We start from the raw sequence: 20277 nt of genomic DNA, 5'->3' as shown, positions 1-20277 counted from the left end.
TAAAACCATCAGGTATTTGTCTCGATGAGAGCCTATAGTTTCCAGGCCGCCTTCGATCTGTTGACGACCATGAAATCCCACCGTTATAGGCCTTAAATTATACGAATGAATTTTTCGATGATGCTACTTTATAACGACAGACTTGGGCGTCGAGCACAATAATCGTTGATTTATTATATAATAACCTGTCGATAAATTGCGGCGTACCTAAAATGGTGAGGATATGATATTTTCTTTCTAACCAACCTTATTTCGCCTGAGTCGCATTAATCGGTCAGTCACTGTTCTTTAGATATGAATCTATGACATAGCGTAATAATTTGCTCAAATTCTGAAAATTCGATTCATATTATATAGCTAAACACCTAATACGCCCTAAGTATATATTGTACGGCCGATGGTATATTTAAAATGGATCCTTTGTAGCTTAGTCAGCTCATTTTAAGTGTCAGAATTTAGTTATCTGGGTGTTAGTAATCTACCTTACACGATACTTAAGTTTTAATACAAATATATACGTTAGATGCCGGTCCGTTACAGCGGGAAGTTATCAACTTAGTGCTGCGCCATCTTGAAAAGGTAAAAACATACCTTTTACCATATCGCTCTTGAAGCAAAAATGATTTGGGCTATCAAGATGACTTGTTAATGTCTACAACTATTAATGCTTAGAGGAAACATTTCGTCAGTTCTTTGGGACGTCGATTATAATGTTTAAATTTTGGTCCCTCTGATCGTATTTAGAACTGGGATAGAACGATGCTTTACACCCCCAAATGCAGCCAGGAATAAACTCGACATCGCACTGATGAACGCGTTGAGCTTTGCAGAAGGTGCAGGCTTACAAAAAGAGACGTAATTCTTAACGTAGTGATAGTCGATTGATCGCGTACCGTGGACCACACACATTTATCCCGTAACGAGCTCAAATCCACCCCGCAACTTACTTCTGAGCGACTGCGTTAACTTGGTTGCGATAGACGGGCATTGGCCATCATTAGAACTTGTCGACCTACTAAGCGTAGCTGCTTATAGATCCAGCAATTTCTTTTGACACCTTTTCGACGCTATTCAGTGCTCATCGGTAGATCGTAGATTTCTCCGCCGATGCCCGAGCTAAAACGCTGATCAAGCGATTGATTCGTTCATCCATGGTCACTGTTCAAATGGTTGTCTCACGTAATCGAACGGTGTCTCCTCGCGAACGGATTGTTCAATACCTATTTAGAACTGCTGTTTTGCATTTTTCCTAAATACGAATATGGGCGTGTTGTTTTGTTGTTGTTTTTGAACGACGTAGTGCCGTCGGCCGAAGCTAGGCCTCAGGGTACTTGTGATGTGGACAATGAAAATTGACGAAAATCATCTGAGCTATAAATATCTGCTAACAGCGGCGGAACGGCGCGAGTACCGTGACCTGAACCCGATACCGAAACGCCCGTTAATCCCCCCTCCGTCGCTACAAGATGCTAACAAAATCCTGCTCGTGCTCGATTTAGATCAAACGCTCATGAACAGCCACTATATAATGCCTAATCATTATGATTTCTCTTTTAAACTTAATCTGGCCGGCGGCGTTAAAAAAGTTAAGGATGTCTTTGTGCAGACAAGACCATACGCCTACGAATTTCTTTCAATTACGAGTCAATGGTTCGAATTGGCAGTCTATACGGCATCATTGCCGATCTATGCTGATCAGATCATCGATAAGATCGACACGAACCGATTGATTAAGCACCGCCTATACCGGCATCATTGTGGTGTGTATCGAGATCACTATATTAAAGATCTTGAGTTTCTTGGACGACCGCTAACCAGGGTGGTTTTAGTGGATAACCATCCAGCCAGTTATATGGCGCATCCTGATAATGGTGTACCAATTTACTCATATCTCGGTCAGCCGGACGATAACGGCCTCAGGGATCTGATCAGCTTTCTGCAATTGCTCCGTAGTGTTGACAACGTCGTCCCATGTGTACAGCGATATGTTGTCTGGTGGCGAAAAAAACTTGGGGAGTATCTCCAAGCGTGCGCCGAAAAGGAGGCCACGGCGACAAGAAATGGCACCAACCTAGACGACAGCTGGTAGTAAAATACGAAAACTCTAACGACTCGACGATAAAAGAAACCGTCTAAATCTTCCACGTTTATTGCGTCCGCGCTTGCTCTCACCCTCTGTAAAACGATGGGAGACAACTTTACGCTGATATACGCTAAACACACGGAGCAAATAGCCTTGGTCACCTAGATCAACGGCACTGCGTGGTACAAAATTGTTATTTGTATATACATGAACACATCAGACCGATAAGGTACACTGAAGAGTAATTGACTAGAGCTGGTTTAACTAGATTCCATACAGAAGAATCGAATTCAGGGAGTTAAAGCGCCCGAAACAATTCTGAGCGCAGTATGACGCCCGGACATCAAGCAAAGGGCTCCAAAGAGCCAAGTGGAAATAAATTGAAAAAAACGAGGATTTTGGCGGAAACAAGATGACCCGATTCATCTCCGCCCTACATATTTATCTAGTTGGCTTTTATAATATAAGTATACATGATGTCATTGTTCAGTTATTATTGGTAAGAATGGCTCTTTGTTTCCTAGTTGTACATACAATGGATCAATAATAACGCATCCAGCTTTAGATGTTTACTATCCGGTTTACTCGGATCAACTGCTTTGTTCCTGGAAGCAGTGCCCTGAAACGCTTGCCTAGTCGGGTCAAATAGGTTGTGCCTATTTACGTCTCAATTAAATTATATAAGACTATAAGGACACTTGAACATCTCTGGCTGTCAAATATGACCTCTCTGTATCGTAATAAAACCGAGTAATGTAAACTCACTTGTTGAGTAACTTCAATCGCCGAAATTCAATGATTTATCCAAACAGAAAAATGTTAGAAAGTTAACGTCATCATTCGGCTAGAGAAGAGAAAGTCCACTAGCAACAGAGGGGATGGACTGAGAAAGGTGTAACCCAGTTAGTCATTCCATGACATCGCATCATGTGCCACCATCGGCTACAGTTTTTTTTTTTTTTTAAGTAAAAGTAAACGACATCGAGCCGTGGCCCGATTGAGATCGAAGAATCAGCGGGTCATTGATTGTCTACTTCGTTGCGAACGAAATCGATAGGTAATGGAACAACTCACTGTTTATCTAGTTAACCAAGAACTAATCTTCCAGATGTTGTTAAACATATCTGGTACATTCAACTTAACTTAGTTTCTGGAGCGTGATTTATCAGCTGTGTTTACAATGCATGGAATAGACAGATTTGCGTACCGCTATTACTCTCCCATCCGATATCCAAGCACGGACGTTTAGAACATTGAGCGTTTTCTATTACATGGAATATAGTCGAAAACAGACTAGGCGACAAACATTTAATATAATGTGAAACAAACGTCTAATCAGAAAATACCTCTTAACGAAGGTAACGAATTGACCTTGCCATATATTTTATAATAAGTTAGCCCCCGCTTAAAGGCCATCATAATGCGTTCCGGTGTACGAGCATTCGTTAGCCACCACACGTTACTATGATTTTGGTGATCCTGGCTCGACAACGGCTAAATTCTATATAACTATCATTGTAGCCACAATGCCCGTTTCATATAATGACAACAGGGGCAACAGCAGCCATGTTCGCAACATTGATAGTATAGGCTTTTTTTTTCACAGTCTATGTCCTACAGTTAGCCCTCAGCGCTAAGATCTACGCCGGAACCATAACGGTCCCGCTACGAGCGAACCCAACTTGTTGCTTGTTTCCACATTATAGACTATTCGATATTTCATGCAGACGAGGCAGTGTCACAGCACATATAGCATTATAGAGTTGAAAAGGAGCATTTCTCTCGTAGGTGCTGTTTCAGTGATTGCTTACCTGTATTGAGCCCACTGGACTATCAAATGGGCTACATTAATACGGTTGTGTTATCTTCACTGTCGAATCTGTGCAGATCAATATATTTTCACCATTAAGGTTGCTTCGACGAAAGAAGGTCTCCCAGCCAACCGAACGACGCGTCCGTAAGGAGCAGCATAACTTAAAAATCGAAAAGGCTTCAGATTTTTTTTTTCGACGATTTCGTTACTGTCCTAGATTGTACCAAGCTATTGAACGCAGTATTCTAAATCCCGATTCATGCGTGCCCGTCGCCTCATACTGAATACCAAACCTCAAAATAGATTAACCATGTATCTTCAATTATGTTTCACGACACTGTCGTTCAATGTTCAGATATAACAACTTAGATAGATTTAAGATCGAAACGCTGACGGAGCCTATTTTGACATGATTTTGTTTATAGTTTGTAGACACCGTTTGGGTCTCGCATAGTGGGTATGCTTGAATAAATGATATTTGCCATATTGTTTTACGCTTCTAATTCAACTGTCGGCAGGCGCTTATCGTGCAGTCGAACGACGGACTCATCGATTACTAATGGCTGTTAGGCCCGCCATACACAACCCTTTCAACCTCTAATACCTGTTTTATGGTGAGCGAAACACGGCCTAAATCATGAAATGTTATCTCAGTGACCTCTCTGATTAAAGATCTCAATATATAGGTCACGTAGCAATCATAAATAATTTATAAAATGGAAAATGATATAGTATGGCTTCCGATTCGTCAAGCTATATACGGCACTGTACATACAGCGAACGACTTCGAGAGTGCAGAAAAGCTGTTGTTATCACGAACTGCACCTAAAAAAAATAATAAATCGCAACTTCGTTCATCTTCAGCGGAACACTGGCCACCGATTATATCGGTGCCGTTTCAGACAGAAGTCATTAAGTAATATGTCTGTTTTTTCCGATAACGTTGTGCTATTGACGGGGTTGAATTTTGATTCGGTGCTTAGCGATGTTTTCGACAAAGGTTGATGAGAACCATCTAAGCCATCGGTTCATCCTGACCGCCTCTGAAAAGAAAGAGTACCGCGGAAAAAATCCCATTGGCAAAAAGCCACTCCTACCCCCGGCACAGGATACGCAAAAAAACCTCCTCGTGCTCGATTTAGACGAAACACTTATTCATGGAACATATGCTGTCCCGCCTGTGTATGATTTCAGCTTCAAGCTGCAACTGCCCGTGAGCAAGAAGACGGCCGACGTCTACATACAAATTCGGCCTTACCTTGATGAGTTTCTCAGGATCACTAGCCAGTGGTTCGAGCTAGCGGTATATACGGCATCGTTGCCGATGTATGCAGACAAAATTCTAGATAGAATCGATCCGAAGGAATTAATCAAGCATCGGCTGTACCGACAGCATTGTGCGATCTTTAAGGACTTCTATGTTAAAGACCTCGAATTTCTGGGCCGGCCATTGAATCGTATCCTGATTGTGGACAATCACCCTGCTAGCTATATGGCGCAACGCGATAATGGGGTGCCAATATATTCATATTTTGGGCAGCCCGACGATACGGGTCTCAAGCATCTGCTGACGTTTCTCGAGACGGTACGAAACGAAGACAATGTTATACCAAAGGCAAGAAAATACGCGGCCCGCTGGCGAGAAAGGCTTCAAGATTTTATCGAGACAACGCGAGATGTAGAGGAAACTAGCAGGGTGATATTGTAGTTTAGATTTGAATTGTATTTGCTTATATCGGCTTCTGAGCTCCATATCGAGGTGGAGAGAACCAGATTTTTCCATATTCGGCAAAATTAGCCAAAACCCCCCGCCAATTTTCATTCGATCAGCTCTGTTACCATCATAATGGCACCCCATCAAAATAGCGTAACAGCACTACTTCATAATACAAAATTGAACGGGAAGAGGACACAATTCTGAAAAATTATCTATCGTCTCCATATATTAAGCTATTTAGTTACAATTAAGAGTTCCTTGATGATTTACGAGTCGAAGAAAATGAAAAAGACATCCAAATTGCGTCCCTTAACAGGAATAAATGCAGAGGAAGCTTTTAGCGTTCCGTGCAAGCTTCGATCGACATTTTTGCCATTATCGTCGCGTAAAAGGCATACTCTCGCTACTACCATAAAAAAAAAATTACAGCTCAAGCGAGTAACATATGTTTCTAAATATATATATTTTTTTTTTCATTTAACCCAGCAGTGCGTAAAAAGTTTCGAATTAACAAAAATGGTTTTCCTCTGCCAATAGTTGTGTGGCAATTTGGGTTGCGAAAAAAATGGGTTAGGTTCCCTAATAATTGGCGTGCGCAACTAGCGCAAACGTGAAATAAAAGAACTCTGAAAAATGCTTTCAGACATTGCCATGGATTTTAAACCGCATCTGGAAACTACACGTGAAACTTTCGAACGTATAATAGTTGGAAAGCAAAAACCTGGTATGTGTGTGTGTGTGTGTAAATGTGCGCGCGCGTGTATATTAATAGGTAAAACGGTCCGGAATAGCGGCGCTCTTGCGCGAGGTGCCTGCTACTTCATAGCAGTACTAGTACGATTTTAACACGCCTAACGCGGAATATATTGTGGGAAATGCCGTTAGCGAGTTTCTTTCTATTGTTTCGCTCTACATTGAAGCGTTTGCCGTCTATAGCGGTTAGGCCAATGAGTGAATGAGCTAAAGTTTTGCTAATGAACTAAGGGACTTGCTTTGGGCATTAGAGCTAATAATTGAGAGGCCCACCCCAGTGGCATGCGCTGAGTTGATTAGATTTGCCCTTCGTATCGTACCTTCGATAGGTTTCTTATGAAGCTGCGCATTGTGAAACGCAAACCCGAATAAGATAGTAGTCAGACTCTGGGACACTCTTCGGGGATCAGCCGGAGTGTGCCACGGAAATCTTCCTTAGCCGACAATACGGGAAACAGGAGTTTTGCCTCGTATATTCCTTAAGTGTATTCTAGTCATACGGATATCACGCCTCTGCAAAGTCCAACGTTGTAGAATTAAAGAGACACGTAGGAAGATTAATCCATCGAAATGTATAGGTTAGTATGAATTCTCTAGGAGTTATGACGATCCCACTTCCGCAAAGATCGTACGTCCCTCAAAACACAGAGCGAGATTCGTTAGCGGATGCTTCCAGGATTCGACCTGGAAATCCTTTTTTTCATCGCCCCTAGCCGCGTTGATGTTTGATGGGTATGATCACTTCTACTGATTAGATGCGGTTCGATTCTGGAACGAGTGTGTCAGACGTGAGGTTAAGGTGTGATCAGTGTTGAACGAAATCAACTTCGGAGAATATCAATATCCCTTGTGTTTGTGTTGCAGTAAAATTGTGCTGCCATTTCTCAGACGTATGCTCTATTATCATTTGACGTTTACGAAGCGGCATTTTCAGAACAACTGTACAACAGCAATGTGTTAATATTCAGCGATTTTCGAAATAGTTGGAAGTACCCATTTACTGATGTTTCTCAAACATACTTGCGAATTCAACGTCAAGTAGATTACTAGAGGCTAAGATGATTTATGGCCAAGTTTGTAAGCTGGATTTAGCACGTGAGTGCCATCAGCGACTCTAGAGCGACTAGAACTGTTGCTCTAGATAGGGGTCGCTAGAGAGATAGCTGTCGACTGCTGCTTGCCTCGTCACTTCATATTGTCACAATATGGTCCCTTTCACGGCTAAGCCATTGGTTGAAAAAGACGAGAGGCCCGTTAACGGCACGGAAGCGTGACACGATTCGCATGATTAAAGAAAGCTGATAGAGTGCTGCCATTCGTACCGCAAGCTAAGGCATCAATCGCATTTTCGGCCAGTTGTTCTGGGATCCTATTCACCGCGAGCAGATAGTATCTTAGTAGGTTTTAAATGGCCGCTATAAGCCGCGTCACGTTCCTACAAGTTTTCGGTCCATCAATAACACATTTGACTAGAACAGATAACAAGTAAGCGACAATGATCAAACGTATAATCAATTTTAGTCACATGTCGTTAGTGAATCGAGGTTCAAAGGTATTACTGGGTGGGTTCAAAAATGGTCTGGAAGTAAACGCTAAGCGGAACCTACGGTGTCCCCCTCTTGGACTTCACTTGAGTGGAGTTAAATAATAAGGCATGATAATGAATAAGCAACGTGTGAAGTCAAAATCGAGTCTTCGGTTTTCTATAAAGTGGAACTTTTGCACCGTTACACGTTGCACGTTTTGTTAATTGTCATCACGAAAACCACTTTATCAGTGGCAATGTGCGACGTAAAATTTCTGAGATTTATGTTCTACTCTATGTACGGTTAGTATTTACACTAGAAAAAAGCTACAATTTATGTCGATATTCGTGGGCTGTATGCTAGTCGGAGCTACAGACAAATCTTTTTTTAAAATTCTCTAACCGGGATCTCCTAATTTAAGATAAGACCAGGACGGCTGAATTCTATCGCGAAAGGAAATGTGGGCGTACTTGAACCTGGACCACCAATTATACTTAATATCAGCAAGCAAATTCGTTACTCCGAAAGCTGTCACGAAGACGGTTAACATCAACGTGTCAAACGTCTGCCGTCCGGCAGATCTATACCCGAGGTCCACAACGTCGTGAGTCGTTGAGAGCATTCATAACAACTGACCATCTAAATTTCGCTCGCGACTTGGGTCACTTGGGAACTGCGGGTAAGGTCTATGTAGTTCAAGGTAGTTGAAGTTATTTAAATAAATGTTTCAAGTTTAAAGCCCAACACTCCCGCCAAGCATTACTTTAGGTGGTTGGCTTCTGGCATTTAACAAGGTGTGTATATGCTTGGTTTCAATCGTAGAGTGCCACATATCCCTTAGTTTGGTGATAAAAACTTCACCACTGTATTATCACGGGGCATTACGATTAAGTTATAATGAAGGGCCCGAATAGGATGCTTTGAATGGTGGTACATAAATGCCCAGAGCAGATGCTCCCAATTACTTTTGATCATTTTGTTTTTCAAACAGGTATTGAAGATGTATTCCTAGACGGGTCTGCCATCGAAAAGAATCGATGAGATGGTCAAGCTAAAGCACCTCATCTTCATCGGCAAAGTTGGAAACCAATCTTGTAGAGGTGTGAGCTTTAAAGAGCTATGTTAAGCATGTATTTTAACGTTGAAGATTTCTCTGAACGGACTTTTTGTTGTGGATTAACGAGCTTAATCATAAACCTCGGAACATCGGTCTTGCCTTTTTGTATCACAGGTGCGCAGTGATGTTCACATATAAATGACCGAATCTCATTGGATCGCAAAATTTTGCCCCTATCATGCCACACATTACGTAAAATCGTTTTTTGCCTCGACAGTTATTTACAAATGTTGTTGCCAAATGATATCAAATATTCCCATTGACGTGACATTGTGCTTCAGGTTTCCTGATACTTTAATAAGGCCATAGACTTAACATATCTAAGCTATTTTAATAGGGTGTGCTACGGTGGCGGCCCAAAATGGGTCAGGAAGTTGGAAGTACATAAGTACGTTAGGGTTCTGCGCAGTTCTTGCAGCGCTGAAGTCGCCTGTGACTTGCATTCATTAAGAAAGGAATCAAATTATAGTGGGAGCGAACTTGAGAATACGGTACGTTGCCAAGTGAGAAGTTTTCCATCGTTTGGTTTGGAAATAGATAATGGTATAGAAAATTTTTCCAGCTGTCCAGCACAGACCCTTCCGGATAAAACCCGGACTAACAACCAATCTAACAATCGGTGCAGCTAGCTAATGTACTAACGCGGTTCCTGGAATGGAAGAGTCATAAGGTCAATTATTTAAGGCTATTTACACTGATGTAGGACCTATCAGTAATCACACTGTACGTTGTACACCATGATACTGGTAGCGATTTCCAGCAGAAAACGATCTTCTTTGAGAATCAGCATGCGGGCTGCAAAACACTGTGTTTCATGTTATGGTAAGGTACACATTTAATTACAAGAAAGGCAAGGCTTGTCGATATGGGAAACCAGCATACCGAGAGAGACTTTGCTGTCCTGGAAGCACGACATGTTTAACTGTTCTAATATTGATTACGGCTACTGAAAAAAATCACAAATGGCCCGAAAATGATGAGTCGCTATACTATGACGAGTGAGTTTATCGTTTGTGCTTGAATAATACACCATGTGAATATTCTAATAGTAATTAGATACAAAAGGGTGATAATCCTCTCTATAGAGCGTAGACTAATTGCTCAGCAGACAATCCAGAAAGCGGAGCGACCTGTAGGAGTTTCCAAAAAAGAGCATTTTCTGAAAATTAAATTTCTGCAGCAACGGGTGGAACGCATAGTCCGTAGAACGTAGTCGATAACATACGTTACGTTAAAAAGATAGTAGCTATTGAAAGCACTATCTTTTTTTCGTAACCGAGCGATACTTTGGTGCAATTCAACAGCTAAATAGCCAAGTACGCTTGTAACTTATTACTTGAAACCCAACTAACTTTGGCTAAATTGAAAAATCTTCGAATATAAATATCGAGGTCATCTTGAAAACTTTTGCAATCATGGCGTCTACGATGAACTACTCACTCGTTACATTCAAGATAGATATGTACACGACCAGACCCACACTGGCGTCAGTGATAAGCAACAAAACGTGTAAATAAATCCAGCTGTTTTGAGACAGTCACACTGATAGAAGACAATGTATTTTGAATACCTCACGACTCTTACATCACGAGCCATTATGGATTAAATTCCATTATCGAAATAATAGCACGATTAAGGACCATAACCGATAAGGTCATTGTGCTGAAGCCGCTGCCTGGCTTTCGTATGCAATGTTCAAAGAAGCAAATCGTAGTGCTTTTAGGCATCACGCCTTGCATTACCGAGTTCTTCTCCGATAACACAGTGAGGCCACCTGAGCAGTGAGTACTGCCGGGTATGCGATGACTACCTGACCGCAGTGCTAAAACTAATGTTCCAACGGGTATTTCACACTGCGTCTACGGTGACCTCAGCGTCCCGTTTTGATCAGAGCTTTTTAGTCCTCTTACTAGGTCATTACCATCGGAGCTTACATAGAGTATGGAATAGTTCATCCGCAATCAAATATCAAGCAGGGCTTTATTTACTATTCCCTAACAAAAAGACAGCGTCCGTTTTTCTTCGATAGTTGGTCAAGATAATAATATTTCATGAAAATACATACGCTGGAATATTGTATGATCCATATATGGAAAGCAGACGTTCTCGAAGTACTTGCACACGATAATATAATGAGCATAACGTTGTGTAGAGTTTAACTTTAGAGTCTTAGCGCACTAATAAAGCCTACACATCAAAACTACGTCAACCGCGCAACGGGTCACCAGTTGATGCCCAGTAAAAAAGTCTGTCGATTATCCCTAAGCACCACCTCGCAACGACACACAGTATACTGGGTTAGCCCAAACACTGCGCCCGAAAGCTACACACATTAAACCCGAGGAAGCTCCCAGACCAATCTCAGATCTGACGCAGGCACTGGGCAACGACTGGCAGGTTCATGGCGAATTACTCGCAAGCTACAATTCTCCAAGGGTAGTTATGAGCTTATCCAACCTAAACGCTGTTCCGCTGAGATTACCTTTAGGTTGCGATATTAACGATTTCGGTATTAACTGTAATACGTCATTAAAGTTTCATGAGAATAGTGGCATATTACGGGCGATCAAGGATCATCAACTTAAAACTCAAATACGTCGTATGACACCATGAAACTTTTCGTATCCTTGTAGCTGGAGCATTTACAATGTTTGAAGCTTTTGCCAAAGCAATGGCTGATTCGCTAAAGAAGGCGACGGACGATGGATATTACGTCTGTGTCGTATGTAATGATGACCATCTTGAAGACGGCTTGTAAAGGTATAACCTGGGATACTTGGTCTGTTTCGCATATAAGCGAGCAGGAAATAATCTGTCAAACAAACGTAGATGGTTTTGATAGCCGTTCCTCTGCCTTCGTAACAGCCAACCGCGTTTCACTCACTACATCATGCTACACCGCTATCCACCATACTACCTTTCTCGCATAAGTACGTTAATGTAAAATGTGTTTAAAGAACTCTGTCTGTCTACATGTGCAACTGTGAGTTTCCGGAGTGGATTATCTGCGAAATTAACATTGCATACATAGTGGTTGGGTATTAAAGAACTTGATGTACCTACAAGGTTCAACATAGAGGTGTGCTTGAAATATTAAATACTAGAACTCAATTACAATAGTTAAACGTGAGAAATAGGTTTTATTGTTTGACATGTGAGCATGTAGGATCGTATTCCTCCTCTGCAACTTCGAAAAAAATGAGCGTGCCGCTAGTTTTATAAGGTTTTTTTTTTGTTTTTCTTATAAATACGACCTCGAACAGTAAACACAACGAATGACGGTAGGGAACAAAATTGGACTTTCTCGGGTACGATACGGCATTTAACATCAATATTAGTTCTTGTTTATAATGGTAAGAAAGATACACCTTGACCGAATTGAAGAACTGTTAAATTCAACGAGCCATGACACAGGCCTATATTTTTACATGGCTGTTAGCTGCCGAGTGATTTCGTTTGTCCTTTTCGACAGACGCGACCTGCACACGCACTTTTCGAACTGCTCAGGAGGTCTTCTGTGTATTCTTATGATCTGCTAACAGCACCGACCGTCACCTCTTTGGGCTTCCTACGAAAGGCAGGTTGTTTTTTTAGACAGTCCTTAGTGTTCCCGCTTTGATGTAAACTACTGTTCCGCGCGGATAAATTAGTTAGGCAGCACACTGTTCTCCTAAGTTTCTTTTTACGGTTTTTTTAACTATTTCTTTATAGTAACTTCAAATCAAATATGACTTCATCACTACATGGACCAAACAGAAGTTTGAAGTTATTTCGAATGCTCTATTTAATAATGAAGTTGTTCAATTATGTCTTATAGGCATACTGTGGAGGAGGTGAGCGTGAAGGCTTGCAACTGATTACAAATCGCTCACCATTTTATCAAATGGTCTTTGAATTCTTGCGAGAACGACCATGAGCTTCACTGGGAATTATTGCACCAGAGTGTGCCAGCCTTCATTACAGCCCCAGTAAAATTTTGTCAATAATGCGTCACTATTCCTTCACACAAATTAGACGAAGCTACCGCAAGTCCAGAATGGGAAAACCACAAAACATCGATGGACCATCCTCTATTCGTGGCAGTTCCCACATTCAAACTAGCGATTTTATTTTAATTGGAAAGCTTATCTAGAACACCTTGATTGGAAACAATAAATCGTTCAAGCTCCAGTGATCCGCATGAACCATCTTAGCTCTAGGAAAAAATTCTCCATACAAATCGCCACGCCGTCGATAATTGCATTGATCGGAAAGGTTGTCGTAACTGTTTATGCGAAGAAAACGGTCAGTAACTAACGGCTAGTGATGAACTCCCAATAACAGCGTTCTCTTTTTTGTTTACAACTAATACTAGAACCGTTTTTACTTGACCTCAGACAAACTATTCTGAGGGGCATACATGTAATGTTTGGTTCATAGGGGCTTGTTTGACATATCTGGACGTATCCGATAGTCCTAGATGTAAGACAAACTATCCAAAGTCAGCTAAACAGCGTCAAGTGGAGGATCAACTGACTGGAAAAACAAGATAAACAAACATTTCGGTTAAAACGGGTGTTTCGGCTGGTTATCTCTGATTGGCCGTTTATCGCTAGCAGTAAATAACAATGCCGACCCCGGTCGAGTGAGTCATTGCATTTCTTATGTGGTTCGTAGGATCACACCGGGGGCATCGTAGAACGGGGTGTCAATGACACGAAGCGCGAAAAGTAATGACGAAGTGATTATGATTCTATAAACAGCATTGAGGCCTGGGCCCGAAGCTGCTGGAAAATTTGCTACAGAGAAAACGTATTCAACCGACATCCGTAAGCTTAAGTTCACTTCGTGCACAGTTTATGTATGATGTATGCAGAGTGAGTCGATTATTTTAAAATAAATAAGAACGTGTTGAATGAGCCACCTGGTAGAAACTCTCAAATTTGGACAGACTTTGATGGACATACGATCATCCGCTACTGTTGCTACAAGCAGAAAGATAGACCTTTCGAGACAAAACGGCAAACTCATCATCATGAAAAACACTACGTCATTCTCAACATTTTCCCGATAGAGTTCATACCTAGAGGGCTCGGAAGTCAACCTGGCTCAAAAAGCTATTCTTTATACAGAATTTAGCAGGTCTTTAAAGAGGTGAACAGCAGTTCCCAATTTCTATATCGCTAAGATAAAGCTCGAAAGGTTAGACCTATTGAACTGTTCTGCATCGTCCTAACTTTTCAGCCTAACTTTTTTTGGGAGCTTGAATTTTCACTATCAATCCAGAATTTAATTCTGTTTCAAGTTTTTGTGTGTACCGGCACTTTACACCTAACCTTATTTGCAGATAAAGAGAAAGAGACCGTTTTGAAACTTACTAGTTGATAGTTTAGGTCGAGGTGTTGTATTGAATAAACGTAACCGTCAGAAATAATACTTCTAAAACATGCAAAATTTCCTTGAGAGATTTGTCTTTATTTACTGTACTTATTAGAAACAAGGCATTCCAATTTATTTGTCGTACCATATATAGATATAGTAAGGCAAAAGTCTCCTAGTAATCAGTCTTCCTTTTACGTCCGCTAACGTGGCAGGAGAGATGCAACTTATTACAATAAAGGATATATCCAATCGCAAAACATCTTTCTACGGGCAAGATATAGAAAACGCAGCCAGAGAGAGAGAGAGAGAGAGAGAGAGAGAGAGGAGAGAGAGGAGAGAGAGAGAGAGAGAGAGAGAGAGAGAGAGAGAGAGAGAGAGAGAGGCAGAGAACGTATTTTACTTATGGTAAGCACAGGCCGGAGAAGCGACTCAGTAGAGGCCAGTATGAACTCGCCTCCAAATGGCCTCTTACCTTTTTTTAGTGACTGAACGGCTATAGAAATATATATGGGATGTATACCAATAGATTTGTTAGTTAGCACTCTGATAACAGCTGAGTAAGAAGGGTACGCGAAAACGAGGATAAATAAATGTAAAGAATCTGGGGCGCGCAGCCAAGAGCTTATTCAATGGTTACGGCTTGTAATGTCAATTTTCATTGTTATTCGCTAGAGAACGAAGTACTCACAACAACGAGACGATTCCCAGCGACCGAAATCATACAAATGCTATCTGGATGGACCAATGGACAGACTGTGCCGCTTTATGTTTGGCATATTTCTAACGTCTACATAATTACAGCTGCTGTAGAAAAATGTAGTGCGTTATGCTCAATTCAGCATGTCAAGAAAAAAAATAATTTTCATCGCTTGGGAAACTAAATTAAATCTGTATAAATACAAGCTTCCGCGCTGATGTTGAGCTTTGGATAGGCAAGGTTTTACCTATGACGGGTAGATGGCGCCACGTGTCTCATTAGGTTAATACAAAGGCTGAATTTAGAGGAATACGTTTTGCTGGACAAGACGACTCCTTTGACTAGCGTGAAACATTTCTGAAATAGCGACAAACAAAAAATTACTTAAATTTGATAGTGTTTAATATAGAACCAACCTAATGGATTTATTGTTTACCACAACTGAGATTTATCAGGGTTGAAGTCGCTCGCGCAAATAGTCGATTATCCATAGCACGATCGACAGCAATTGAGGTATATTATTTTATAGCTAGAGTGTGGCATAATGTTCATGGCGCTTGAATGTATAATTTCATGTGAGATATGCTTATTTTGGTGGGGCATCATATGGCTTCTCTTTTGGAGAAAAAACTTGCAACCTTAACTAAGTCACAGGAACTGTTGGCAGCCGAGTACTGCATGTTCGTCTGCGTCAAAATGACTGGCATACCTTATTGCAGATGGATTTTTTCGGTCGAGATGGCTGTTCTAATCCGCAGGTTACAAGGAGCAATCAGTGCAGGTAGAAAACATATGTGCCCTATGTAATGATATCCTAGAGCTTCTGTTACTCACAGATTATTTACGATAATCTTTTCCTATAATTTTCATACTAGGTCCGTACGTAATACCTGCTGAAAATCCTTGTAATCGATAATCTACCTTTATAACCTTCCTAAATGTCACCAAAGTGTATTGATCTACGAATAAGATGATTACTAGTAATTATAAATTTAAATGTATATCGGCCATAGGATATTGCTGCCAAGATTGCGCAGTGATCGATGAAAGTGTCCTTTTGATAGGCGTAAAAATATATAATAGGGTACGCATAATTGCCATGAGGGCATTGAATTTCCAGTCTGGTAGAGTCAGATGATCAGCATAGCTTTGGCAGGACGCTCTGAACACTGTGGTTGATGGACATTAAGATACGTTTCAAAGATACAACATTAAGTTTAACAATGGTAGAATGTTTCGTTGGTCGTGTGTATATTTCTATCTAAGACATGAAATAGCAGACATCAAATCACTTCATTAAACATACTCAATAGAGTACTCATCATAAAGTACTTGCACGCCATACTGTAATTTTGCAGAACGAATTCATGAGGTAAATCATTGACAGGGGACTAATTAGCACTAAAATGAAATTTAATGCAGCGTAACGTTCATTAGATTAACCTGTCGGTATGTCTACTTATTGTGTGGCCATCATTAAGAAGATTTCCTGATTTTATATGTCGTGTTTCAATTTTGTATTTGATCACACTGTATCACAAGGGCAACCATAACACCTGGAGACAATTCCCAACAGACTTTGCTACTTTGACCTTGAGGTATGTGACGGAGACGTGTGTTTGCTAACGTCTCTAACTAATAATAATCTGCAAGTATAAGACTACGTTTGTTAGTAGTTTGGATGTGAATTGAACAACCCAAGACCTCAACTTACCGGCACATAGTTCTTACGACAAACGATAACGACCTAGGATAAAGCAAGTTGCCACGAGCCAACTTACTTCCCTTTGCAATAAACCCCATCTGTTGTGATTGTATCTTTTAAACCTTGAAGCTGCCCGAAAACAATATCATAATTATAATTCATCAGTGGACAGAAATATTTAGCGTCAACTCGATTGAGATCCGGCAGGTTTGCGAAGCCGCCAGCCTAATTTCACAAATATCAAACCAGCGTTTTGTCGGCCTTAATTTCCGGTCGAACAGCTCATAAGACGATTAAAGGAGGTCACAGGCTATGCGTGCAATATTTTGGTTCGCGGACGCTGAACTAAAGTTATATTTTGAATAAGTGTTACGTTTTGTGAGATTAGTAGGAGTAAGGTTTTTTGTTTGTTTCTGTTTCCTATTTAGTTAGTTCTTCCTTCTTAGCCGACTTTTCGCCAATATATAGTGATCGATATAAACGCCTCGATACTAAATTGGCGATCCATTAGCTGGTCCATAGACAAGTTAGTCTCGCAACAGTCAATACGTGCAAGTAATCTGACTTATATCGATTGAGAGTTCTTATACAATGATACCAAAACGCATAAAACTTAAAACGCAAAATAATAACAATAACTTAGCTTATAAGCTGCATATAAATGTTTCCTGCTTTCGTTGATTGATGAGTTTCATCCAAATGCTGAGCTGTCTAGATAACCGTTTTCCGTAGATTCGCTACCGTAGAATCTAGCTAGAGCGTCACTCTTGCAATGCCGGTATATAAGTCACCGCTTTACGTTTCGTCTAGAGATGCAGACAAATTAACAGAGCACTCGGAGCTGCTAACCTTCTGCGGACCCATTTAACGGTCCGTATGACAAATCTGTGTGACCATACTGTGAGTCCACTGGGTCAATTACGAGATGTCGCGTGGGCCCACAAATTTTGGCGACGACAACAACTTTGGCTGGGGGGGTTTTCGAAGCTCTGTAACATCACAGGTGACCCCATGGGAACAAGTTGAAATAGCGAGAGCTCGAGATGGCCAATAACCTTCCTTTTGAACCATTTAGTGTTCGGAAATGAATTGCGACGACTCATTATTGAGGGTCAGTGGAAGTATCTGGTATGTCAAAATGTGATAAATTTCACAGTCAGCACAACAAAAAGCATCGTTACGCATTTAGCCAAAAAGAAAAATGGTACACTGGATGTCATCGTTCGATAAGCGTATACGGCATTTATGGAAACGAATCTATTTGCCATCACAGAAACCCGGGCTGGATCGTTGAGCTCCACAGTGCCGCAAACATAAGGTTCTACAGCAGATTTTTTTAATCGAGTTGAGATTTAACGTTGAAAATCAAGCTCTTTTTACTATATTATCGATGTGCTAAGATCGATATGTATTAGCGCTCAGTCTAATACCTATCAAAATGTCCAAGTTTCTGCTATGGCTTCTTAAACGTAAACAACGGTCTTTCACGTTTCTGTGCTTTTCAGCTGTTGGCAATGTTGTATTTTAAATGTACAGTCATCTATACAGTGTCAAAAAAGCTATATAACCCTATAGCCTTCAAAAAGTTACATAATCTACCATGGAGGTCAAGTGTCATATAGCATCCGGATCAAACTTTTGCCTACAGGTGGGACCTACATTGACGCTCTTCGATGCACCAATAGAATTGTCGTTTTCCATCAGTTTAGCAATCTTCGATACATTGATGTTTGAAGTTGCCCATTTTCATGGGCGTGAAGACAGAGAAGAATATTGTAAATACTGCATAGATATAATAAAGGCTTAATGTGATTAAATAGACATCCTTTGGATAGAGAGTTAACTTGTTGTGTCACATGTTGTATTTACATTTGCCGCTATTCTAATTTACTTCATTCGTCAAGGTATAAAGTAATAATTTTTCGCTTTTCACCCATCCCCAGCTTTGGAGGACCCACGAATCAGTAACATAAATCATCGGCGATAGGCGATAGGTCCAAGCAGGACATACCATTTCTTCAAATAGAATATCGGGACGCATGACTAAAGAAATTAAGGCTTCTTTTTTTAACGTCGCGTAGCGTTTCTGAAGAGATCCGCGATTGCCAATGACTGCCAGTAAACACGACGAACTTAAATATGGCTGCCAGGCTTATCGTAACCTTCGGCATACAACTGGCTTCGAAATGCTTCAATACAATCAAGCCCTATAGCCCGTGTGACCACGTTTCACGGCCAATTCAATTGTGTTCACATTGGACCGTTATCCGTGGATGGTTTTAATTCACTTATAAAGCATACTTACAACTGGCACGAAGCACTGATACAACGGCTTGTAACTTCTTTATAAACTGATTGTAAAGTTATAGTATCTATCATTATAATATTTGTAACTCTTAAAGGAATAATAACACAACCGGATATCGCAACAGCGTCTGAATCTTTCGACCTACTGATTTGTCTGATCGCTGTCGAAATATCGACTCTTTCGACAATGAAATACAAATGGTAGATAGAAAAAGTTAAACGTTCTAAAGCATTCTATGTTCATTTCTTATTTGCTAGGCTCTCGATAAACAGCGTAATAGCGTTATACTAAGGCGTTTGTAGATAAAGCTTTAGGATGCAAAAAATGGCCTAAGTTCTAAACTGGATGTACTACATTTCGTTTCGTCCTGGAAGCTGCTAGGACTTCGAAACAGTGCGTAACAGCAGTAGTAAATGTAAAACTCGAGACATGTACTTTGGCTTGCTCGGAATAAAAGGGTCAAACGGAGATATGTCTATGCAAACGGTTTTGTCAAGAACTCTAACCAACGCCATAACGATGAAGCAGGCCGCACCTTTAAGGCGGATGAATAATTATGCAGTTAACCTCATTCAGAGTTTGGTTAATTGCCTCTACTTTTGCTGTCCTTCTTGTTATCCGAAACGGCGCACTACAGATCACTCCAAGAAGTAACAGAGAAGGCGGGCTTATGAAAAAAAAAAGGGAGAATCATAGACTTGACAAGCGGGTTATGAACCTTTCAAGTTTCGGTCCCTTAGACCTTTCACAGAGTGCATGTCTGTGATAAAGTTTCCGCATGTAGAGCACGGCTGAAGAAAACGGCGGGGCGCTTAATAAATAAAGCCAAGGTCTTTAAGGCAACCGTGGCCGGTGCCCAGGTCAGCAGATTGTATAGTAGAGCCCAACAGCAAGTTTACTTGAAAGGCTACTGCGTTGTTTAGTGCTAGGACATATATAAAGAACCTTTGAAGAATCCAAAAAAGTTACTTTGGACATGGCAATCACAGTCGTACTGCGTGGCAGCTTATCAGTACTGAAAATTGATGCTCAATGAAGGCCCTTCGATGGCAAACAGCATCGATCGTTAACCTACTATCTAGGCCTAAAATAGATTTCGATGTGGAACATTTTAATCTATGCGAAGCTATACCCAAACTATTTTGACGATGAAATATTTCTATAAGTATACATATATATATATATATATATAAAGAC

General features: G+C 40.8%; 2 protein-coding genes across 2 annotated transcripts; both read left to right on the top strand.

Moving 5' to 3' along the window:
- Nucleotides 1-527: 527 nt before the first annotated feature.
- LOC111261372 (carboxy-terminal domain RNA polymerase II polypeptide A small phosphatase 1) lies at nt 528-2850 on the top strand. The gene has a single exon (XM_022834822.2). It carries the CDS (start codon nt 1337-1339, stop codon nt 2087-2089), a length of 753 nt encoding a protein of 250 aa, XP_022690557.1. The 5' UTR covers nt 528-1336; the 3' UTR covers nt 2090-2850.
- Nucleotides 2851-4881: 2031 nt separating this feature from the next.
- On the top strand, nt 4882-5604 carry LOC111261371 (CTD small phosphatase-like protein 1). Its single transcript, XM_022834821.2, has one exon. The coding sequence runs from the start codon at nt 4882-4884 to the stop codon at nt 5602-5604; it is 723 nt and encodes a 240-aa protein (XP_022690556.1).
- The last annotated feature ends 14673 nt before the right edge of the window (nt 5605-20277 follow it).

This window comes from Varroa jacobsoni, unplaced genomic scaffold, assembly GCF_002532875.2.
Source record: "Varroa jacobsoni isolate VJ856 unplaced genomic scaffold, vjacob_1.0 scaffold_551, whole genome shotgun sequence".
Classification (NCBI taxonomy): Eukaryota; Metazoa; Arthropoda; class Arachnida; order Mesostigmata; family Varroidae; genus Varroa; species Varroa jacobsoni.
The sequence above is the reverse complement of the archived record's forward strand: the minus strand, read 5'-3'. Positions and strand labels throughout refer to the sequence as shown.